This window comes from Lycorma delicatula, chromosome 1 (genome assembly GCF_047948215.1).
Source record: "Lycorma delicatula isolate Av1 chromosome 1, ASM4794821v1, whole genome shotgun sequence".
Classification (NCBI taxonomy): domain Eukaryota; kingdom Metazoa; phylum Arthropoda; class Insecta; order Hemiptera; family Fulgoridae; genus Lycorma; species Lycorma delicatula.
Window position 1 is genome coordinate 182,474,843 of NC_134455.1, and position 25,879 is coordinate 182,500,721.

The 25,879-nt window shown below is 29.4% G+C and overlaps 1 protein-coding gene across 1 annotated transcript in view; it reads left to right on the forward strand.

The window, feature by feature from the left end:
- Window positions 1–25,879, forward strand: part of dlg1 (MAGUK family member discs large 1) — a 1,479,687-nt gene that overhangs the window by 937,830 nt on the left and 515,978 nt on the right. Inside the window, exon 4 of the mRNA XM_075368120.1 lies at window positions 24,440–24,475. Coding sequence (XP_075224235.1) covers window positions 24,440–24,475 — 36 coding nt within the window. The remainder of the gene's footprint in view (window positions 1–24,439; window positions 24,476–25,879) is intronic.

Below are 25,879 nucleotides of genomic sequence, written 5' to 3' on the forward strand. Positions count from 1 at the left end.
AGTTTCTGTTACGTGAAGTAAATTGTTAACAAGTACATATATCTTCCTACTAAACAGCTCTTTTCTCATTAACTTAATTAAATGAAATAATTTAAGACTTAAACAAAATGTTAACTGATATCTTTATCAATCTAAACAAACCTGTTACTCAAGAGTAACACTTTGTACACATATACTCGATCACGCCGATGCAATTCATTAAAGAAAATGTTAATAAAAAAAGGTAATTTTTCCACAAAAAATCATTAAGAAAATAATAAAAAGAACTTTTAATAAAAATATTTTATATTTTATTTAAATCAAAAAAAACATTTCGCACAATTGCTGTAAAACAAATTATTAGATAAAGAAAAACGTTAACCTAATGTAATTGTGTCGGTATTAAGACAAAATTTGGGTAATGCACAACGCTAAACGCCAAAATGAAACCACACGGTTTAAAGAAATAGAAAAAGATTTAAAAGCACTGAACATCTCGAAAGAATTGATTGAAGGTTAAGATGAAGAATGAAGACAAGAATCTAACTTTCCAAAGAAACAAAGGTACTCACCTGAATAGATGGAAATAATAAAGGAAATAACAACTAAGCGAAAGAAGAAAGATCTTTTGGAAAAAAAAAAAGTAGTTTCCCAACTATGTAAAAACGAACCTTTGTGATCGGAACGAAAAAAAATGAAAACACTTTTGAAATGAATCTTCAACTATTTCTGCCTAAAATATATTAAGTCTATCTATATTCATTCTTCGTTTAATTAACAAGGGAAGATAAAAGGTCACAACTTTTAGCAATGTTTTCAGAATGTCAATATTAACCACCATCAAAAATTATGGGTTGAGATAAAAACTTCTAATTTTTCTTTTATGTTTATTAATCCAAACTTTTTCTTTAGTTTAGTTAAAGTTTTACTATTTTACTGTTTTTTTTTTCTTTAGACTCCCTGAAAATTTTACACAAGATGATCAAATTTTCAATCACTCTGCCAAATTTTGTGATGTGATGGTAATGTTTCGACTTATTACCAGAACTGTTTTTTGTTCAAATTTATATCAGGATTGGTGTTGTTTTTTTTCGTATGTTACAAAATTTTCATATTATATTCCTATTAAAAAATTTCAAACATTATATATATATATATATATATATATATATATATATATATATATATATATATATAGATAGATAGATAGTGGATTAGTAAGAAGGATAAATAAAATAACTATTAAAAAACCCCAGCACCTGACCACCGTAGGTGAAGATACCCGCCTTGTGACGATCCCGGTTGCTACACCACCTCCTCTGTTCCTAACCCTGATGGACATTACCCGAGGTAGTCTTTTAGACCCTCTAAACTTGATAACACAACACAGGCATCATTTTGGCCTCTGTCCGGATGCCACCGATGCAAACGCCTCGGCAGACATTTCTATCAGCGTATTTATGCAAACCTACTACCGCCTTCGTATGGCCTCTTCCAATCACGACCACCTACCATACAATCCTCAACTATCACGTTAACCGATTCATGAAAGCGCGATCCCTGCACCACAGAACACATCTACCTAGAATACTTATGAAAAATTATCTACCTCAACAGTTATGGTGCCTGTTAATCTTAACAAAGTGATGGTCATTAAAGTCACAATCTCATATAGCCTACACTGCCGCACGACTACAACGTAAAATGTATAGGTAATATTAAACTTCACATCGCCGACTAACTTATTGTATCCTGAAAAAATGCCTGAAAGAAAAGAGAGAAAAACCTGTTTAACTATTTTTTATTCGTTTTTCATGATTATTCTGGGTAGATGTATACAAATACTAGTCGGAGTTTTGTGTTTTTTTTTTTTTTATTTATTTTATTTAGCGCTTTTTTTCTTTTCACTAGTCGTGTAGATACAATACTATATAATTTTTTTTTTATTGTTGTGCTATTTAAACAAAAATTTGAATGTTAAGGAATGATAATGTACATGTGTATAACACATGTACTTGTCAGCCCCGATGCATTCATGCTTTCTTTTGCTGAGCACATTTTTCGCTTATATCTAAAGAACGATAAATTTTTCGAAAAGATCACAAGAGGCAAAAAGTGTATTTTTTCGTTTTCTGGAATACCATCATTAAAATTTTAAGTAACACACGTATGTACTATCCGCGATACAGCCTTCTTCCTTTTACTGACATTTATTAGGACGAATTACCTGTAAAAAGAACCCCGGTATTTTTCCAGGCAATCCATTTTCAACAATCAACGATTTCGATAAGTAAGTTAAGAAATATTTGTAAAAAATAAATTATATGCATGAAGTATTCCAAATTCCGTATAATATATTAATAGAAATTATATATATTAATAAAGTTTTATTTTTTATTTTTTTCTTCAGTCATTTGACTGGTTTGATGCAGCTCTCAAAGATTCCCTATCTAGTGCTAGTCGTTTCATTTCAGTATACCCTCTACATCCTACATCCCTAACAATTAGTTTTACATATTCCAATCGTGGCCTGCCTACACAATTTTTTCCTTCTACCTGTTCTTCCAATATTAAAGCGACTATTCCAGGATGCCTTAGTATGTGGCCTATAAGTCTGTCTCTTCTTTTAACTATATTTTTCCAAATGCTTCTTTCTTCATCTATTTGCTGCAATACCTCTTCATGTGTCACTTTATCCACCCATCTGATTTTTAACATTCTCCTATAGCTCCACATTTCAAAAGCTTCTAATCTTTTCTTCTCAGATACTCCGATTGTTCAAGTTTCACTTCCATATAAAGCGACACTCCAAATTTATACTTTCAAAAATCTTTTCCTGACATCTAAATTAATTTTTGATATAAACAAATTATATTTCTTACTGAAGGCTCGTTTAGCTTGTGCTATTCGGAATTTTATATCGCTCCTGCTTCGTCCATCTTTAGTAATTCTACTTCCCAAATAACAGAATTCTTCTACCTCCATAATCTTTTCTCCTCCTATTTTCACATTCAGTGGTCCATCTTTGTTATTTCTACTACATTTCATTACTTTTGTTTTGTTCTTGTTTATTTTCATGCGATAGTTCTTGCGTAGGACTTCATCTATGACGTTCATTGTTTCTTCTAAATCCTTTTTACTCTCGGCTAGAATTACTATATCATCAGCAAATCGTAGCATCTTTATCTTTTCACCTTGTACTGTTACTCCGAATCTAAATTGTTCTTTAACATCATTTACTGCTAGTTCCATGTAAAGATTAAAAAGTAACGGACATAGGGAACATCCTTGTCGGACTCCCTTTCTTATTACGGCTTCTTTCTTATGTTCTTCAATTGTTGCTGTTGCTGTTTGGTTCCTGTACATGTTAGCAATTGTTCTTCTATCTCTGTATTTGAACCCTAATTTTTTTAAAATGCTGAACATTTTATTCCAGTCTACGTTATCGAATGCCTTTTCTAGGTCTATAAACGCCAAGTATGTTGGTTTGTTTTTCTTTAATCTTCCTTCAACTATCAATCTGAGGTCTAAAATTGCTTCCCTTGTCCCTATACTTATACTTATACTTAACTAGTCATGCATCAATGACTAGTTAAACTAATTGTTCTGTATTCTTCACATTTATCTGCCCCTGCTTTCTTTGGTATCATTACTATAACACTTTTTTTGAAGTCTGACGGAAATTTCCCTTTTTCATAAATATTACACACCAGTTTGTATAATCTATCAATCGCTTCCTCACCTGCACTGCGCAGTAATTCTACAGGTATTCCGTCTATTCCAGGAGCCTTTCTGCCATTTAAATCTTTTAATGCTCTCTTAAATTCAGATCTCAGTATTGTTTCTCCCATTTCATCCTCCTAAACTTCCTCTTCTTCCTCTATAACACCATTTTCTAATTCATTTCCTCCGTATAACTCTTCAATATATTCCACCCATCTATCGACTTTACCTTTCGTATTATATATTGGTATACCATCTTAGTTTAGCACTTATTAGATTTTAATTTACGTACTACAAAATTCTCCTTAACTTTCCTGTAATCTCCACCTATTTTACCAATGTTCATTTCTCTTTCCAATTCTGAACACTTTTCTTTAACCCACTCTTCTTTCGCCAGTTTGCACTTCCTGTTTATAGCATTTCTTAATTGTCGATAGTTCCTTTTACTTTCTTCATCACTAACATTCTTATATTTTCTACGTTCATCCATCAGCTGTAATATATCGTCTGAAACCCAAGGTTTTCTACCAGTTCTCTTTATTTCGCCTAAGTTTGCTTCTGCTGATTTAAGAATTTCCTTTTTAACATTCTCCCATTCTTCTTCTACATTTTCTACCTTATCTTTTTTACTCAGACCTCTTGCGATGTCCTCCTCAAAAATCTTCTTTGCCTTCTCTTCCTCAAGCTTCTCTAAATTCCACCGATTCATCTGACACCTTTTCTTCAGGTTTTTAAACCCCAATCTACATTTCATTATCACCGAACTATGGTCGCTATCAATGTCTGCTCCAGGGTAAGTTTTGCAGTCAACGAGTTGATTTCTAAATCTTTGCTTAACCATGATATAATCTATCTGATACCTTGTAGTATCGCCTGGCTTTTTCCAAGTGTATATTCTTCTATTATGATTTTTAAATTGGGTGTTGGCAATTACTAAATTATACTTCGTGCAAAACTTTATAAGTCGGTCCCCTCTTTCATTCCTTTTGCCCAGCCCGTATTCACCCCCTATATTTCCTTCCTTGCCTTTTCCAATGCTTGCATTCCAATCTCCAACTATTATTACATTTTCATCTCCTTTTACGTGTTTAATTGCTTCATCAATCTCTTCATATACACACTCTACCTCATCATCATCATGGGCGCTTGTAGGCATATAGACGTTAACAATCGTTGTCGGTTTAGGTTTTAATTTTATCCTTATTACAATGATTCTATCGCTATGCGTTTTGAAATACTCTACTCCCTTCCCTATCTTCTTGTTCATTATAAAACCTACTCCTGCCTGCCCATTATTTGAAGCTGAGTTAATTATTCTAAAGTCACCTGACAGTTTTATAATGAAATATATATTTATAAGATATTAGATGCATAATAGAAAAATAAATTAAAAAATTAATAGAAAAAGAAATTCAGGATAAGTTAATGCCAGAGGAGACATTAACCAGCTGTTAAAGAACTTTCAGTGTAATTGTTAATCGTTGAATTTTTTTATTAGTTCTTTATAACGGTTTGAATTTTTTTCTTGAATTTAATTATGTTTTAAGAACATGTTCTTCTTCTGAAAGGAGTAGTTTCAAAATTTCAATTAATAAGACCGAATGGAAAAAGGGGTTTGAATGCAAGAATTTACTGAGATAAAAAATAGTTTTTTTCTTTAATGTTCTCCTTGTTCAGACCATCTCTTGAAAATTGTAAATTCTATTAAACTTTACTCTGAAGAAGTTTTTATTAGGCCCTTAAAATACTTGAGTAACTCTCTGACCTTCTTGGTAATTTTTAACAATGAAAAATTGTGTCCCAATTCTATCAACAGCTCTATAGAGGATCTATTGATTAACAAAAACTCATAATGTTTCCTCCTAGTTGTTTTTATTGATTCATTTTAAAAAACTGACCTTATTTCTTTATGCTTGATGCAGTACGTTATTGAGCAGTAATAATTTACATTGGCTCGTGGAACTGATGGTATTTTTTATCAAATTCGTAGTATTGTAACAAAAATAAATAGATTGGTTAAATACACTTTTTAAATAAAAAGAAAATTTTTTTTTGAGATAATCATAAGTCTAAAAGTAAAACAATTGGTTACAGACTTCGTAATTGATGAGAATATTTATATCTACTTTGTTTTATAACTATGGATCAGATTAAACTGAAATCATAATTTTAAATAGTAGTTTGTTTTAAGAAGAATGATAATATTAAATCTGAAAAAAATTGGATTAACAGAATTACGAAGAGAGATATATATCACAATTATTATACTCTCGGATTTTTTTTTGTTTTTAATTCAGTAATTAATCCAAAAAATATATATTTCAGTCGGAATTATAAAATGTTTAATAAATTATATCATTATTTTGTTTTATAAGACAAATTTTAAAAATTTCTTTAATTTTAAAAAAATAAGCTGTAGTAAGTTTTTAAAAATTAACTTTTTCCCCTTTAAATAAGGTGTTGTAGTGTAAATATACCATTCGTAATAATTTTCAGCCTTTATCTAGGAAGCACTTGATACCCCCTACATTAAATAATACCTTAAAGCTAAGGATTTCAATAAGTTTTCTATTACCATCTATTCTATACAAATTTATTAATTTTACTTAGGTTGGACATTAGGATGGAAAGAAATTTTCATTTTTATCGCAGAAAAGAATAAATGTTTGCAGAGAATTACTTTTATATGTACATAGCGCAATTAAAAAAATTGTCATTTTTTCCCTAAATATAGTTTAATATCTTAGGGCAGAATACCTCTACGTGGTTAAATTTTATACATTTTTTATTGTTTAATCGATTGTTTGATTTTGTTCCTTTTAAGAAAAGAATAAGATTGGACTTCGTTGTAAAAATAGTTTTCACCTTAATTTTGCTGGTGAAGAGGTTAATTTAATTTCTGTTGAATTATTTCATGTTGTGTCATTGTCAATTTCGTAGAATTTAGAGAATTTATTACATGAATTGGGTTCATTTCTCTAATTTTTTCTATCGTGATTCCGAATGATTATTATTGATATTTTTACAAATATTTATTGTGTATTTATAATTTTTCTTTTCCTATGAGAACTTTAATTATTAAATTTACATACACGTTAAATGTTTGTTTTGTTGAAAATAAATTATAGTTTAAAGCATCTTAAACCCATAGGCAACTATATACAGGAAATGAATATTAAATGAGTCTACATTTCCTAGAAAGGCTTAAGAGAGTAGTAGAGGTAGCAGATTAGAGGCGTCCCCGAAGGCCGGCGCCACAACGCGGTAATTAAGACCGGGAACGACGCCAGGACCCATGAGGAAAACTGACCCTTTACCTTGTACAACCACAAGCACTTCCCTTATTACGCACCTATTTTGCTAATTTTGCTCGGTGACTACTTTGTACTTAAAAGCTGACCACATTACCCCTTAAAGGTTACTACTTGTCTATATTGAAGGGAAAACGATGATTTTAGACCATCTAACGTTTAATTAATTATTAATAAATTATTCCGTCAAATTTTATTTCCTACTGACTTGCCGGTAATTATAAAACTATTTTTCTGTTAATAATTATTTCCTAGAATAAACAGTAAGTTACAATTTATAAAATTATCGTTGAGACGGAATAATACCAAAATATCTCGCAGTGATATTTTTATTAAAAATCTAAATTTTACTTTCTCTTCTAATATTTATTTGAAATTGCTAATAATCTAAAAAAAAACTCCCAACAAAGTATAATACTTTTCTGGCATTGGTTTCATATATTCTTGTATATCAGTATCTACATATGAGTATATTACATTGTAACAGGACCAGTGTAACGGACCAGGGTAACAGATTCCATCCAATTAAGAAGAAAGAATGAGAAAGTAATAATGGAAGGAATTCAGAAAGGAACTAAAAGAGATCCTTTTTCAGGCGAACAGGTCCGTTTAACAATCTGTTCTTTGCAGTACAGACAATGGCATCCGCAACAGCTGTCACTCGACGAGAAGATTTACCGGACCGAAATAAGAATTTATGGGAAAATGTAAGGGGCGGACGATGAGAATTATTACGCTTCAGCAGAATGAGACGGCTACTGGATCTGCAGACCAGGGGATATAAAAACTGTCAGGACCGGTGGCAACAGGAGTAGTAAAGTAGTTAAGCGAGTAGTGCTGCGAATAATTAGCGAGGCCGTGTTCGACGCGAATGTGTGACGGCGTTATCAGTAAGCACGCAGTAACGAGTGAAGAGTGCGTCATAAGCATTTCAATGTGGACAGAGGGTGAACGCAGGAAGTTGCTAGGTGAATTATTGGTAGACAGTAGTTATTGTAATACAGTAATTCATTCATAAAGTGTAAGGTAGTTTTATTGCAAATAGCAAAAGTGGCACCATTTGCAGAGAATGGAATTGTATGAACTTTAGACTTGTTTAATCTTATCTTGCTGTAAAATCAATATTTGTTGTTAATGTTAGTGGTCATTATAATGTTTTTAGTCAGTTGGACTGTATTCTGGTTTTTATAATTTAACTTTCTTTAAAAAATCCTGTCCTTATTTGGAATACTATTTTGCATGTCATTTATTCACAATTATTATTGTTATTGTTGTTGTTGGTATTACTATTATTGTTGTTTTTATTACTATTATTATTGTCATTATTTTTATTGTTATTTATTTATTATTTTTTTTTCTATGTTCTTTGACTTATAAATTGTATTTATAAAGTATAAACATTTTTAGTTGCTAGTTTCTCATTATCCTGGTCGACCCACGAACACGCGACAATATCTTATATACGAGTGAGTATATGAGGTATTTATTTTTGTATAGTGGAAAAATAGTTTTACGTGAAAATAAACCAAAAAAGGTTTTATAAGATTTAGAAAGTTTATATTTTTAAACTTTGATCGGCTCCTCCAACTCAATTGTATCCCGAAAGTACTTTTTCGATTAAAAAGTACGCAATAAATTCGATTAAAAGTATGCAATAAAAACATAGCTTTTTCGATTATTTGGAAGGGGGAGAATTTGGGGGCTCTTTTTTTAAATTTTAAGATAAGCATGTACGCATGTTGTAAGCTTAATATAAAGTGGGGATATGTTTGCAAAATTTTGAGAAAATTGACCCTAAAGAAACTTATCTAGCCCACTCTCAAGAGATATTGACCCCCATAACATTACCAAAAAAATGCCCCACAAACACTAGTCTCTATCCCAACTTTCATGAAAATCGGTTTATCCAGTCAAAAGATATTACACTTCAAACACCCCAACACTCGTACGTACGAATATTATCCCTGAACGTTTTTTGTTATTTGGTGATCTGGGTCATGAAACGTCGAGAAATGCAAAACAATCCACACCCCATTTTTTTTACTGATAATCATACTTTCCTTCTTTCAGCATAGCTCTATAGCTATTATGACAGAAACGTAAGACCATAAAACCCCAGTTAACATTGTATTGTTTAAGTTTAACATATATTCTTTTCATTCCTGTTGTCTTGAGACTCTATCCAAAAAATGTATTGTCTGAGGGCCTTATATAGTCTTCAAAATTTTTCCATTCATTTTTCTTCGCTTTTTATATCCACATAATTTACTAGCATTTATCTTTCTCCCTCTTTCTCTTTAGTTCTCTGTTTAGGTTCTAGGTGTCTACCCGGCCATTTCAGCCTATCGAATAATCTCCTATGATGCTGTCTGCGTGCTAATAGGGGTTTCCCCTATTGAGCTTCTGGTCAAGGAGAAGACAGGGGACATGCCGGGACGTCGGCGACTTTGGGACGTGATATGATTTATACCATCACGCAAGAACGATGGCGGTTAGCGAAAAGGCTGTCTGGACGAGGATCTTGGTACCGGGCCTACGAATATTGTGCTCGAGAAAGTGTAGTGACCTTAATTTCTATACCACACAGATGTTCACGGGATACGGTAACTTTGGTGGTTACCTCCACTGTATAGGCAGGTGCGAGTCCCCTACTTGCATGTTCTGTGCAGAACGCGACTTCGTCGAACATACGTTGTTCAAGTGTCCTGAATGGGAAGAACAGCGGGCTCGCGTCAGGATCGCTAACCTGACACCAGCGACTGTCCTGTAATACACAGCAACTACTCCAGCTCGTTGGGGTGCGTTCAACAGTTATTCGGAGTCTGTCCTACGAACTAAAAATACTGATGAGCGGAGGAGAGGTTTTTAAATTGCGGCGCTGGACAGCCCCAGCTGCTAGGGCCGGCATACCTTGGTATGTCGGTTCCGAAGAACAGCTGGGGACCAAGTAGAAAGCTCGATATCAGGATCCGACATCTTCAGGGGGGAGTTAAGCCCATAGTTCCGGTGAGAAGTACTCTCTCTGAGTACTCCTCATTTGTAGCAAAGGCATTTCAAGACCATAGTCCTGGGAAACTTTCTTCTGGAGTTCCCCTCTTGAGGCAAGGCAGAATTAAGATCGAATCCCGGCTTCTGGGGTAGGGACTAGGTTTAGCATAGTTAGACCTGGCACCCTGTAGTCTTGTACATTCTCAGTTCGACCATTCCTGAGATGTGTGGTTAATTGAAACCCAACCACCAAAGAACACCGGTATCCACGATCTAGTATTCAAATCCGTGTAAAAATAGTAAAGCCAGTTATTTTTACACGGATTTGAATACTAGATCGTGGATACCTGTGTTCTTTGGTGGTTGGGTTTCAATTAACCACACATCTCAGGAATGGTCGAACTGAGAATGTACAAGACTACACTTCATTTACGCTCATACATATCATCCTCATTCATCCTCTGAAGAATTATCTAAACGGTAGTTACCGGAGGCTAAACAGGAAAAAGAAAGAAGACCTGGCACCCTGCATCAGAGGCTTGAGGCAGCATAAATAGAAGATCCGACCGGTGGTCTGCCGGATGTAAAACCGATAGACGGGGAAGCCCGTTAGAGTACGGCCTAGGGGAGGGGTAGTAAAACAAAAGTGTCTATCCGGGAGGGAAACTCTGGCTCTAACGAAAGTACTAAATATATTCAGTATAATTACTAATTCATATTAACTCGACAGATGTACAAGAATTTACACAAAACTGTTAGTCAGTTTCATTCAGTGGCAAATAAATTCTTCCTCTCAGCTGTAAATATTCATTGACATAATTTGTATACAGGAGGTCAATTTGTAATACTAGGTGTCTTGCTGAAAAATTACTTTTCACATCCTTTCGTTAGCCCTTTTTTCGATAGTTCTTCTAGTAAATGAAACTGTGATAGCTGCAGAGCCCCGTTTCACAATTCTATTCAATATTTTGCGACAAACATCAATCTCGTTTTCAGTTATTGAGAAAATGCATTTTCTTTCTTATATTTAAAACTACTGCTCCTAGTTCTTCATATTTTTCAGCTATTCCGTTAATGTTTAAGTTATCTATTTTTGAATTTTGCTTCATTTCCCTCATTCTGTTCCGCAAATGTATAATTTTTAATCTCTGTTTTTTTTATTTCCCACGTTAGACTTTCCTTCTTGTAATTTTGTTTCTTGGAAGTCAGGGTTTTACGAATGCTTCCAATGAATTTCATGTATTATTTTCATTCTCTTTTCTGATTTCATTCAGTAATACTAGGGTATTTTTCAGGGTGATAATATATACCTTCACGTGCAGTATTTTCCAAAGCAATACTCTTTCTTTTGTCCTTCTCACAAGTATATCACAAAATTTTATTTTTTGGTTAATAAAATCAACATCCCTTGAGATAGATTAGCACATGTTGAATTAAACATTCTGTATTCGTAACATTAAACGCAAAAAGTATCCCCCAAAACTCTGAGCCTTTTTTTAAGCATGACGAGCAATATATAATAGAGTTGAGATCAACACTAAATAAAGAAAATATTTAATTTTACAGTAATTTTAATCTATAAGTATAAAGACGAATGTCAGTTTGTCCGTTTATATTTTATACAGATGTACAGTTTTATTCCGATCGTGATGAAATTTTGCACACTAACAGTCCCAACAAGAGGAAGATTATTTTCTACATTTAATTTTGAAAAACATAAATTTAAAAAATTATGAAAGCCCATAAAATTTTAAACAAAATTCATTTTACCCGGCTCTGATAACGTTCTATTTCCAAAGTTACTAATAATCAAACTTAAACATTGGTGGACAGCTGTTTGGTTCTTTACTCTCTAGTGAGTTTGAGTCACCATTTCATTTGCTATCTCCTTCTCACCCGTTTTTCATCTTATTATCGGAATAAATCCAAAATCCACGCAAGCGAAGCCGCGGGCAAAAGCTAGTTTTAAATGATGAAAAATTAGATGACAAATAAATGATAATTTAAATAACAACAATACGAGAAAAATTTATCTCTGAAATAAGATAAGCTACCGCTGCCCAGATGCATTTACTCTGTACGACTCCTTGATCACAACTGAAAAATCCAGTTAATAATTATAAATTTAATTAGGTTAAAAAAATAATATGTTATTTTATTGTAGCATAGAAAGCGATTTTACGCAATGGAAAAAGATTTCATTTGTTTAAATAAGTTTGGTAAAATATAGTTTACAATAACGATTAAGCAAAGTCTAACGGTGTTATACATGCCGTAAGAGTGACTGTAGCATGCCTTGCTATACTCTTACAGAGGCTTTAATGCAACGAAAACGGAAAACAGAATTAGTGTTACAATCTTGACTGCATAAACCATCTCAATTTTTTTGGGTTATTTCAATAATATTGGCAGTATTGAAGGATTATTTTGTAATCAGAATTTTGGTTTAATTTTTACATTTTCTAACTCTGAACAGTATGCCTGAATAAACTATTCCGTTAACGTTTCTTTTTATTTACTTTGCTCTATTCGTCATTAACTTTTTAATTTTTTTCTTAAGTTCGGTTTAATAACATGTAAATCAAATCTTTATTCTATTAATGATATATGATATAATACATAAGTTTGATGATGATTATTGTGTGTCTGTATGTGCGCGCGCGCGCGTGTGTGTGTTCCTGTGCACACGCGTGCGTTTGTATCTATATATACATATATATATATCTTGTTGAGTAAGTAATTTTTGCTAGACAAAATAAATAAATAAAGCGTTTTTTTCCTATAAAAGAGCAGTAAGAAAGTAATTTAAGGTAATATCTCGGTAGCTTGATATAAAAAAAAAAGAAAGGGTTTGATGAGCTTTCAGATAGAAGAAACTGAAAATAGAACTGTCAAGTCACTAAAGCTTTCTGTTTCTAAATGGGACTGTCGATGATCTCTGAACTGTAAAAGATGTTTCTTTAAAAATGTGTTCCCATCCCGTAAAAGAGTTTACGTTTTTATTTATTTAAAACAACGCCGGATTCAAGGAAAATATAACTTTCTGATAGTATCCATAACATCGTTCTTTATCTATTTATTTTGAGTCATGGGTTAATATCTTTATGTTCTTTGTCTGTAGTAATGTTAATTATTAGGTAAACGTTTCTGATTACCAAAGAATCAGAAAATTGTTATATTTTTCTGTGTTAATAACTTAAGAAAAGTAGGAGGTTTTCTATTTGACCAGTATGTTTTCTTTTCACTTTTTTGTTAACAGACTTCAATAAAAATAACGTGAAACGTAGGTTTTACCTATTTCAAAAAAACGTAAATTTAGGAAAAGGAAATTATCGATTTGATCCGTGATTTTTTATCAACATTTATTTTTTATATTCACTAACATTGAATTTAATTTGGTTTAATTAAATTTTTTTTCATTTAGGAATAAGTTCCTCAGGTGGTCCTGTGGTAGTTTATGTCTTCTACATAGTGGAAGTTATAAAAAAAAATATAAAAATAAAAATAGACCGGTTCTACTCTAATCTGGTTTTTTGTTAGTTTTTTGAAATTTGTTATTGGTGTTTAATGTTTTTTTTAATTTTGATTAGAAGAAATTTTCCAAAAAATTTGTTTTCAAACCAATTTCACAATTTCCATTTCACCATTTCGTTTATTCAGAAAAATATCGTTGCCTGTTTTCCTACAGATCGTTTTGTATTTTTCAGTCTTGTTTCATCTTCATCATTAAATATTTTCCTATTTTTCCTAATTCCTACGCTTCCTAATTCTACTTGTGATCATTAGCCCTTTAATGTGTGCTTTTTTTTCTTCCCATATTAGCAACTACAAAAAAAAATGTTAAAAAACTTTTTCTACATTAATCAAGAATCTGGCCATATAATTATGCTCTTTGGCTCTTTTTTGCTACATCATTGTGCTTACACTTTTGCCTCTTTAGAAAGGTTATGATGAACTGTGTCCACTTCTTTTTAGTCAGAATATGGTATTATATGCCATACCTAAATACTCTACATTTTTACTTTCTCGGCTATAGCTGTCTTGCTGCTAAACCATATAGTTATAATGGAATAGTCTAATGATTTACCAAAGCAGAGTCAAGCGAGTATATATACACAAAACTGGCAAAATATTGCATAATTTTCGCGCCTATTCAAAATAAAAAGTTTTAGAATTAGCGCCAAAAAACTAAAAATTGAATATATATTTTTTAGGTATGGGGAAAGGATTTTAAGAAAATTTTCATATATTAGTTAAGCATAACACATTTGCTTAAGTAGAGTTTTCCTTTATACCTAACCCTCTTTAAATAAAGGCTAAAATATGAAAAAAATTTCAAAATGCTTTTCTACATCTTTTGTCTATAGAGCCCGGACCTAAAATGAAAAATTGGTTCTACAATTTAAAATAATTGTAGATATTTAGCTCTATTTTGAAAAATATTTAAACGAAAGAGAGATAGATTAACAACAAAAAAACATACATTTCAATTTTAAGAGATAGGAGATGATTTTTTGAAAAAGGTTTTTTTTTATTTATATATTCATTGTAGGTAACAAGTCAGCTTTATAAAAGTTTTCTCTGAAGAATGCCTCTGAAGAAAATCGAAATTGGTTTTGTGCATTATCTCCCCACCCCATTAAAGAATTTTGAAAAAAATTATGATTAGTACCCCATATATAGAAATATTTGCAGACCAGATTTGAAGAAAATCAGTTCCCACAATTCTGAGATACAACGTCAAAAGCTGTGCGACACTCATGCGTATTCATTCATATATATGTTTTTTGTTTTTTTTTTGTCTAAATGACCAAAAAATAGTAGGACACTAAAACTTAAAATATTTGAAAAAAAACTGGAACTGCATTTTTGACATGATCATCAAACTTTCCCCATTAATACAGGCTATTCTACCTATATTCGCCTGTAAGGAAAATTAATATGGAATAACTCTGTCACATTCTTTACGTGGCATTGGTGTCATAGAAATAATCACATTCTGGGATTAACTATCAAAATCAACGTCACGAATGTAGTAGCAGACCTGTATATGAGAGTAAAAATAAGAAATCCCTCCCTCCCTCATTCGTACCTACTAATTGTCTTTTTTCACAGTATTTATGAACTGAAATTTATAGCTACATTTTGTCAAGAAAAGGAAATTAAAATTATTTTATTAATTATTATTTAGTTAAAAATATTTCGGAATGTTGCGGTTAAAAATAAGAAATTATGGGAATGAGAATATTAACACCAAATTCTACTGTGGGACTATATATACATATATTCAGGTCGTAGTGTGTGTGTGTGTGAGATGGATATATATATATATATATATATATAATACAAAAACACACAATACTACCTGAATATACTGAACTAATAGTATATGTATTTTAATAGTAATACTGCAAAAAAATTTTTAGATAATTTTTTTTTCGCGAATTAGACTTCCTTAAATTTACCAATCTGAAAAAGGAAACATTCTCAATAGCAATCGGTACGTAAATATGTATTTTTAACTATTTAAAAAAAATAATTTATAAGAATCTATTTTATACTATGATTATACTAAAGAACGGTTGTAAAAACAATGAAATAAATATTTTTTTTTTAAAAAAGGATGAAAATAAAAAGTAAACGATAGTTAACGGAGATGGATATCAATGTGCGCTATATTTCTACGATAATACATTTTACCATACGAATAGGTCATTTTCTATTCATTGATTCTCTTTTTCAATATAATATAAAAATGAAATCAAAATATTTTTGTTTCAATATGATGTGATGTGATATTGAAACGTATATTGCTACGGTTATTTCCAAATGGGCTAAAAGAGATAAAGACAATGGGGTTGAGAAACAAAATTTTGAAGCGATTAAGCTAACTAATATATGAAATAATACGAGTATGTTAAGGTCAATTTATTTTTGTATAAGTTCTCTGTTACTTAGCAACTGAATAAACATAGAACATTAAAATAATCGAACGAAAACAATCTAAATATAGATTAAAATATGACTCATTTTTTTTCTTTTTCTTTTCAGTCGCGTAAAATACTAACTTTATTAATGATTATCTTTGAATGGATTCATTTCATATTTTCCAGACCATAACTAGGAATATCAAAATAGGTTCCTTCAATGTAAAAGGTAACTAACTATGTTACACCATGTGTTATCGAAGTGGTCAGATTTTGTTTTCATAAAAGATTGTTATTGTTAAAATTCTTTGTCAAAAAAAAAGACCTCAAAAATGTTATTTACTACTTCAAATAAAAATTAAAATTACATCTTAATTTTTTAAACAATTGATATAAGTACATATATATATATATATATATATATATATATATAAACGTGTGTGTGTGTGTGTGTGTGTGTGTGTGTGTGTGTGTGTGTGTGTGTGTGTGTGTGTGTGTGTGTGTGTGTGTGTGTGTGTGTGTGTGTGTGTGTGTGTGTGTGTGTGTGTGTGCGTGCGTGCGTGTAAACTGATGATAGCTTGCACATTATCCATAATTTATAATTTAATAATTAAAACTTACCAATTACAAAAAAGTTAAAAAGTAATAAATTTGCAATTTCGACTTTCATAAAGCCAGCCCCAATTAAAAAAAGAACTATCAACAAGTTAGTAACCCTTAATTTTATTTTCATTTCAACAAGTACAACGTAAGAAGAGTTGAATAGTTTTATTTTTTAATAGTCAGTTCTTTCTTTTATAAAGCCAGTTTTACTTTTTAAAGCTTATGTTATTAATATATTTGGAATGGTAGACATATACGAGTATATTAATAAAATATATATGTCTGTTACTCCGCCACCCTCTTTGATGGAGTGATGTAGCATCTCACTCTTCCATTCGGAAGGTCCTGGATTTGAATCTCGGTTAGGTATGATATTTTTAAAAGGCTGAAAAATTTTAATTCTGTATTCCTACGTTCGAACTTCAAGCTTATGTAGTGAAACCACAAAAAAAAATTATTTTTTTTTTTTTAGTTTTATTATTATAAAATATACGTATATCTACAAAAACACGATGTTTAACTGAAAAACCCGTTCATATGAAACCCAAAAGATGACAAATATATATATGATGGTTAAAAAATGTAAAGGGAACTACGCAAAGAGATTACTGTCGAACATGAGCTAAGAGATTATTATCGAAGGATATGTATTACTCTTACTTTCCCAGTAATATCTGTATAATTACTGCAGCATCTATAGATGCAATAGAAAATAAGGTGATCGGTCATAATTTTGGGTCAGGGTTATGTATGTATGGTATGTGAATTTGACCTATCACCACACTCTTCTATGAACATGCAAGTGTTCTATGTTTATCCAATTGCTAAGCGACAGAACACTTATACAAAAACTGATTGACCTTAACATATTATTTCAACAAATTTTGAAAAATTATGATGTGTCCCATGTATAGAAATATTTGCAGACCAGATTTGAAGAAAATCGATTTGTTCAATCCTGAGATATAAGCCAAAAGTAGTGCGACACACATTCTTATTCATTCATAAATACGTGTTTTAGGTCTAAATGAGCCAGTGGGACAATAAAACGTAAACATTTGCAAAAAACCCGAACCCATTTTTGACATGATCGCCATGCTTTCCTCTTTAATACAACTGTTTTACATTTATTCGCCGGGTAAGTAAAATGAATATGGAATAATTCTGTTACATTCTTTATGTGACATCTGGATGTCACAGAAAGACTCACATTTTGGATTAACCTTACAAAATCAACGCCGTGAATGTACGCAGCAAATCCATGAATGCGACTTAATCATATTCTTGGATATGCGAGTAATAATAAGAAAATCCTCACTCATTCATAGTGAGTTCTCTTTTTTTCACAGTATATAGCTATAAATTATTTAATATTACCTATTCAAAATGCTAATAGCCTATCTAATATAGCTATTCTAGCTACATTTTCCGGTAAAGTAATAAATATATATATATATAAAGTAATTTGAATGTACAAAAACCCTCATATGATTAATAAAGAATGAAAACATACACTTTTCTATTCTTTTAAAGACATTTTTCTGTCATGTGGGGTTATCTGAAACATGACTTGGTCATAGTACTATTTTTTTGCTGAATTTGAACAATATTTCCTTAGAGGAAAAATTTCTAAGGGCTGCGTTTTGAGGAGTTAATAAGTTGTGTTCAATTTAATAAACTATTAACAAATACTTAGAAATCAGGATTGAAAAATAAATTAAATAACATATTTTTATTTAGGGTAATTTAAAAAAAGTTATTAATGACTATTAGAAGTACAGCTAACCAGTTGTACTTCTAATAGTTAGATAGCTGTAGTTAACTAACATCCTTTGAGAGTGCGTTGTTGTTAGTAAAATCTATTGTAAATTAAGTAAAAGAAAACTTAAAATATAATAATTTCGCAATATACTTAAATAGTTAAATTACTTGACAAATTGTTATTCCTTTTTTATTTCCATATATATTTATTCAATATATTTAAATCGATGATTTTTATACATCATACGACTGACAGACGTTTTTTAAACATATATTTGAAGTACTAAATTTTTTAACGATTCTTTTTCTTAAATTATAATTATTTTTTAATTGTTAATTCACCCTGTAAGCTAGAAACCTGTTAGAAGAAGTACGGCGTGGAACGTTTGAATATTTAAAAATTGTCAAGCTTGACCGATATTCGAATCGAATGCCATGTTAAGCTGACTGATGAAAGAATGATTGTAAATATAAAGAAAAATAAACTAATAATATAACAATTAAGTTACTTTAATAGTTAGGTATCAATTTACTTATAATAATTTTGTTGTTTATTTTATTATTACGACCTAGGACGCGCATTTGTATGTGGATTAATAAAGAGTATGGTTATTACAATGTAATAACCAATAAACCAACTGATCAATCTGCGTTTATCTGAAAGAGAACCTCGATCAGTTCATACCTATTATTACAAAAAAAATACTTAAATTTAATTTTATACACACGCGCGCGCACATACACAACACATATTATTTTATGAATGATTTTTGTGATAGAAATAACAAAAAGAATTGATATTTGTCACAAATTGACCAAATCATTGTAACATAATAAAAATTCTGAATAATTAAGAATAACTAATATTTATTATATCAATAAAAATTTATATTCTGCAGCATAAGATAAAATTGACTTATTTATTAATACAGAGTTAAAATGTTTCTTAAAAAATTGCATCTATTTCCTAAAATAATTTATATTTCTTAAATTATTTCTATTTTAATCTAGTTAAAACCTTATCGTAAAATGGATACAATAACAGATAGAGATTTTACTATTTATAACTAAAAAAAAATGTTTAAATATGTTATCTACAATTCTTTGAATAAAACTTTAAATATTAACCAATGAAAATTAAAAAATTAAAAATATTTGCTTTCATTCCTAGAATTTTTTTGGTGTTTTTTAATGCCCCCTTTAATAGATTATTAAAAAATAAAAAACTCTTTTATCAGCAGTAAATTAAAAGTCTGTTTAAGTTTTTTAAATTTCTTTAGAAGTTTATTTTATTTTAATTTTTCATGATAACGTTTTTGTTAAAAAACAATTTGAATGTATAAGTTACCGACTTATGTTTCGGAATAATAGCGCCTTAGCATTTTCATCCTGAAAGATTTTAAATCCTGAAAGGTTTGAATCTCGATAAGACGCTTTCTTTTTATGCATCATAACATTTTCATTCCATATTCCTACAAACAAGTTTCGAGTTTGTAAAATATTAATCGTCTATAGAAAATTTCATTATTTAAGGACAAACGTTTTAAAAAGTCTAATCTGTTGTTAAATCATTTCCGAAATTAGAAAATGGAAAAAACCGTTACTGTCGAAATGGAGCCGTTAAATTAAAAAAACAAAAAAAAAATGTTTCTTACTATAGTTTTTTCAGCTTTTATTATATTTGAGATTTAATTTTTTGCCATTAACTTACGTTCTTTAACATAGTATGTCATTTATGTAGGAGGAAACGGTTCCAACAAGATGGGTCCTATCATAAAAATAAATATGGTTGATCAAAAATAAATGAAGTGTAATATTTTTTTAGCTTGTTCCCTCCATTAAGGTTCGCTTTTTATTATTTATATTTAATGTGAATATTCCCACATGCTATAAAGTTGTTGTGATTGGTTTATCCTTTACGAACCCTGATTCTAATCAAGAATGAATGTTAAATTCCTTAAAGAAAAGCAATCTTTGTTCACAGAATATATTTAAGCTTCCTTAAACGCTTAAATGCTTCCTTTGCAATTGTATTTATGATTTTTCAATCTTCTATTAATTTAGTACTTGAGTAAGTATATTGTTTTACTTGTTCTATTTCTCCTTATTTTCTGTAAACCTCATAACTTATTTTCTCTTTTGTTTTGTGATATTCATCTTTATTTCATATTTTATTATATCTTCTAATTTTGAAATCACCTCTTAAATATCTTTTATATTATCAAAAATATTAATAGTGTAAACAACAACCCAAAATCATATCTTTGCTCCTCTAATACTGGGGAGAACTGCTCCATTTTCCAGGGTGAAATGAGCGCCCTCTGCCTACAGAGTCTTACACTATCCTCTAATTAATCTTTATTAAAATGCTTTGGAAAAGCTTTTTTTCAAAAAAGTTTAGGAATACTTTGTCCAATATAAGTTACGATTAAAATAGGCGAAATTGTTTCAGTTAATAATATACAGCAGTAGGTTTCCTTTCTATTTGTTTAAATTATGTTTATTTAATAAGTAGCCTATAGATACCACCTCATTGCATTCAGTCATCTAAAATGAAGCTTATTTTAAAATTTCATTCGATCGATAAATTTTACCGAACAAAGTTTCCGTTTCTATCAACAAAATATAAACGTTACATTTCTTTTAGTTCATCGATATAGTAGGTCCGTTTAGATTTTCTAGTGTACGCCAGAAAGGAGAAAAAATAAATGTGTTGATAGGTCAGATTGGCGTAAATCGGAAACTCATTTTCTGTAAAGTATTAGATGACAAAAGATATTTTCATGACAGATATTTAGAACAAAGAAACTCAAGTGAAAAGAGATGAAAATTGACATTTTATTAAATCTACTGTAAATGTCAAGTTGTTCAGAAAATAAGCTATGATAAGTTATTGTTTCCTTTACGAAAAAAAATAAATATAAATATTTCTTTTATTTATAATGAAATATAGGATTTAAATTAAAAATTTGTTTTGCAATTTTTTATTATCTATCAAATCTATATCTATAAAAATAAAGTTGAAGAAAATGAGCACAAAAGATCGATTTGTAAAACTATTTGTCATAAAGAATCTTTCATCAGATTTTAATGAAATTTGCTGAATATACGATTTATAAGCCGATTGAAATCTTAGATATGTTTTAATTTAAAATACTTACACTGGTTCTGCTCTCGAACTTAAATTAAATATTTTTCCTTTACAATTTTTATTTTAAAAAATATTCATCATTATCTAACGGTTATTTGCCCTGTGACAGGTCCTTTAACCAGTGTCCATCTGTATGACGGCTAAATATTTTAATTCGTGGTAGTTTCTATTTCTTTTTTTAGTCGTTTATCAGTTTTTATTGTTTTCCATAACATTTTCTTTGAACTCTTTATTGATCCTTCAAGTAGTATTGATCAACCACTTTTTCATAATCTGTCCAAGCCAGTTCGTCTTTCTATACTGAACTGTTTTATTTCTTCATTTTTCAATCGTGTAACTTCCACTTAATTTATTTTATTTTCTTCACACTTAAATTCTTCTTTGACTCTTTTCATTAGTGTCCATTTATCACACCAATTTAGAAGTACACTTCTTCTAGAGACCTTTCTTCTAGATTAACTCTTTCTACACAGTAACTGTACCTTGTTAAATACTTCTTTGCAATTGATTTTATGATTTTTCAATCTTCTATTAATTTATTACTTGAGTAAATATATTGTTTAACTTTTTCTATTTCTCCTTATTTTCTGTAAACCTCATAACTTATTTTCTCTTATTTTCTTTATTTTTGTTTTCGTAATATTCATCTGTATTTCATATTTTATTGTATATCTTCTAATTTTGAAATCACCTCTTAAATATATTTTATATCATCAAAAATATTAATAGTGTAATGATTCAAATAAATATTACGAAGAAAATATATATGAAAGAGAAAGATTTAAAAATATTTTTGAGATTTCGTTTTTTTTTTTTAGTTTTTTGGGTAGGTGCATTTAAGCAAATTTAATCAAAGAAAAAATATAATAAAGTTTTAAATAATTTTGGTTGGAAAGTTTTTATTTTTTTTAATAAAGAAGGTTCTATCAATTCTCCTACCGAAATTGTATTTTATTTATACTTCTCACTGATTGTTCATTTTAGAAAAGTGTTTCTAGGGAAAAATTTAAATCAAATAGAATTAGAAGCAATAGTTTTATAAAACAGTTTTTAATTTCAAATTCAGTTACTATCCTTCTATAGAAGTATGTTTTTTTGTCTACTCAGTGGAGATTGTTTTGTGAATGATATCAATAGACAAGAATTAAAGAAAACATAAATTGAATCCACTTTTTCTGGAAATATTATTAAAAATTTTACAGTTAATCAGTAGCACATTATATTTACTCAAGTACGTTCAACTGCTTTTAAAATTTAAAATATTTTTTACATTTTATTTAATTAAAATATGTTATAATACATCCAAAGAAAAAGTTGAAATATTTGTTTACAAGACAAATAAAATCTTTGTTGAATTTATGTATTTTTAATTTAATTTTAATAATTACACGGCTGTAATGGTGTATTAATTTGTATCAGAACCAATAAACGATTTTACAATTTTTTTATTTACAGAAAAAGGCTTTTTTAAAAAATATTCAACCATTTTATTTTTAAAAATTTAATTAAAATAAAATTTTACTTAAAAATATAGGAATATCCTGTACACCACTGCATTAATTTTCAAACTGTAAGAGCAAATTTAAATGTAAAAAAAGTATCCCTTACTACATCATATCTAAAAAAATCTGATGCGGACACTGTATGACTTCATTGTACGCCTATTAAATTACACGTACACATTTTTTTTTTAAATAAAAAGCGCATAAAGTTTTATTTCATTAATAACTTCTGATATTTTTTCTTTTTTTTTTTTATTGAATTTTTTTTTATCGTAAATTTTTATTTACAATCACATTAAAAATTATATATATATATATACACACAATTACAATTAAATTCAGATTAAAAATTATATATATATATATATATATATATATATATATATATATATATATATATATATATATATATATATATACTCGTATATATATTTAAATTTTAAAAAAAGTAAAAAAAAGAAAAGGAGATGAAGTCTGATTTGAACCGATGTGCTTCACCTTGTAAGATTCAAATATTTCATTAATTAGAATTTTATTTGGCTATAACGCTGGAACCAGTGAAATAAAATACCATTTATGATATCGTTGAAACGCTGTCAATGAGGGCTTATAACTGCCGTTAAGAAAAAGTCCAAAATCTAAATTTGTTTCGGATTTTGGCTTTTTGGACACTTTTGGTTTAGTCGATTGCAGTCAAAAGGAGAGGTGCACAAGTAGATGTTACAACAGTCCTAAATTCAAAATTTCAACATTCTACGGCTAATCGTTTTTTAATTATGCTTGATACATACGTACGTACAGACGTCACGCCGAAACTAGTCAAAATGGATATTCCCGTTGAAATCTGAAATTTTTCGTTGACAATATTTCCTATACTACTTCGTACTAGGAAGTAAAAAGACAAAAAGAAATTCATTATCATTCTTTCTAAAACCATAACTAATATATATATATATATATACTAGTATTATATATACTCGTATATATCAGTAAACCGAAAATAATTTCGGTTTTTAATTCAAAATTTGTTTGACTTTTTCAAAAATACAAAAGTAACTGCCAAATTATAGTTTGATCCATCCAAAAAGTAAACAAAGCAATATGTACTAGTTAGAAGAGAAATACATGAATGCTGCTTGTATTTTCTATTTAATTAATTTACGAAATAAATATATTTTTTCCTGTTCAAAACAGTTATATATGATATGAAATAACCTAGTTAGGCTGCATATCTTTTCTTATAAATGAAGAAGTAATGTATATTAATTTTTATTGTAAATAAACAAATGACTTTATTAAGAAATATTTTATCTGATGGTAAACTGCTGCTATTCATCAACTAAGTTAAAATTTATTAGTTAAAATGTATATAGACATTAAGATATAAATAGAAATAAGCTAATTATTTTCCTCAGCTAATTATTAATATTAATAAATTTTCAACCATAAAAGAAAGCAGTTAGCTAATATTTTTCTGTTTTGTTTTTCTTACAGAGCAGCGATAGTTGGCAAGGCCACGATAGTGATCAGGTAAGATCTCAAAACCTCTTTCTTTGTACAAAAGTTATTTTTTAAGTATGTATGATAAAAGTGAAAACTATTCATATGTAGTAGGATGTTTAAGTGACGAAAAATTATTATTATTAGGCTTTTGTAGCTTGTAGTCAAATCGGTTCTAGTATTTTTTTTTTTTTTAGATTCCTTTTTTCATCAAGCATTATTTTTATCTTTTTTTATTATTTCCGTGGTATGATATATTTTATTAAAATAGTAATTTTTCGAATTATTTACTTGAGCTGATTAATATTTATTGTAATTATAGTTCATTTATTAAAGAGAAAAAATGAATTGCCTTGGAATTAATAATCGTACGACTGAACGTAGCACCATCAAATTATATTTTGAAATTTATAACTCAAATAATACATTTTCAATTTTTATTTTTTTTTACTTTTTTTTTAGTTAAAATTCACATTCCAAAATGGTACCCATAAAAAACTATTTTTTCAATTATATTTAAATTGTTACAAAAATTGTGGTAATAACTTGTCAAATCAAATAATATTGCTTAAAATTGAAAAGATTAAACAAAATTATTCAGTAGAAAATGTGACTGCAGCAAATATTTATCGACGTTTTGAGCATTATATTATTAAAAAATAAATACACCTGAAAAAAGATGGGTTTTTTAATCGAATAATATTTGTTTTATACTTCATAAGTCATCCACTTTTTTAAGTAGCAAAAGTGTAAAATAAAGAAAGGCTTTCTTCTCCTCTGTAACTACAAATCAAAAAATTATTAGTATACAAAAAACAAAGAGAGAAGGAAATTCTCCTATAAGATTATTTTTGCATACTCACAAAAATTAAACTATTGTTTAAACTTCATGTGTCGTATTATATTAAAAAAATTAAGATTTCGGCTTTATTGGATAAGTATCTTAGCCCCAAATTGTGTTTTTGTACAGCAAACAGTCTCCAGACAGATCTGTAGGCAGTGTGACATCTAGCAAGAAACACAGTAGATCTAAATATCACGATATTGTTAAAATATCCAGAAAACGTTTACCCAAAACAACACCTGAATGAGAGGAATCGATGATCCAGAAAGTAGACATTCATCAACACCCACAATTTCTGAGGATATCGAGGTATCTTTATCTACAATAAAACCAGCAGGAAAATGATAAATAATTTTACTTACATCAACTTACAATTAGGAATAAGATTATACCCCAGCAATTTTCTTTTCTTCCAAATATTGAAAACCTACTTTAAGTGAAGGTGTCAGACTTCCTTAAGGAAAATCCCAGAAAGTTCCAACGTAATTATAAAAATTGCGTAATTGAAAACCTGCTGGTGAAATAATGGTTTTTCTAGTTATTTTGTAACTAAAATAAAATAAAATATTTAAACTTACCACTTTACTGTA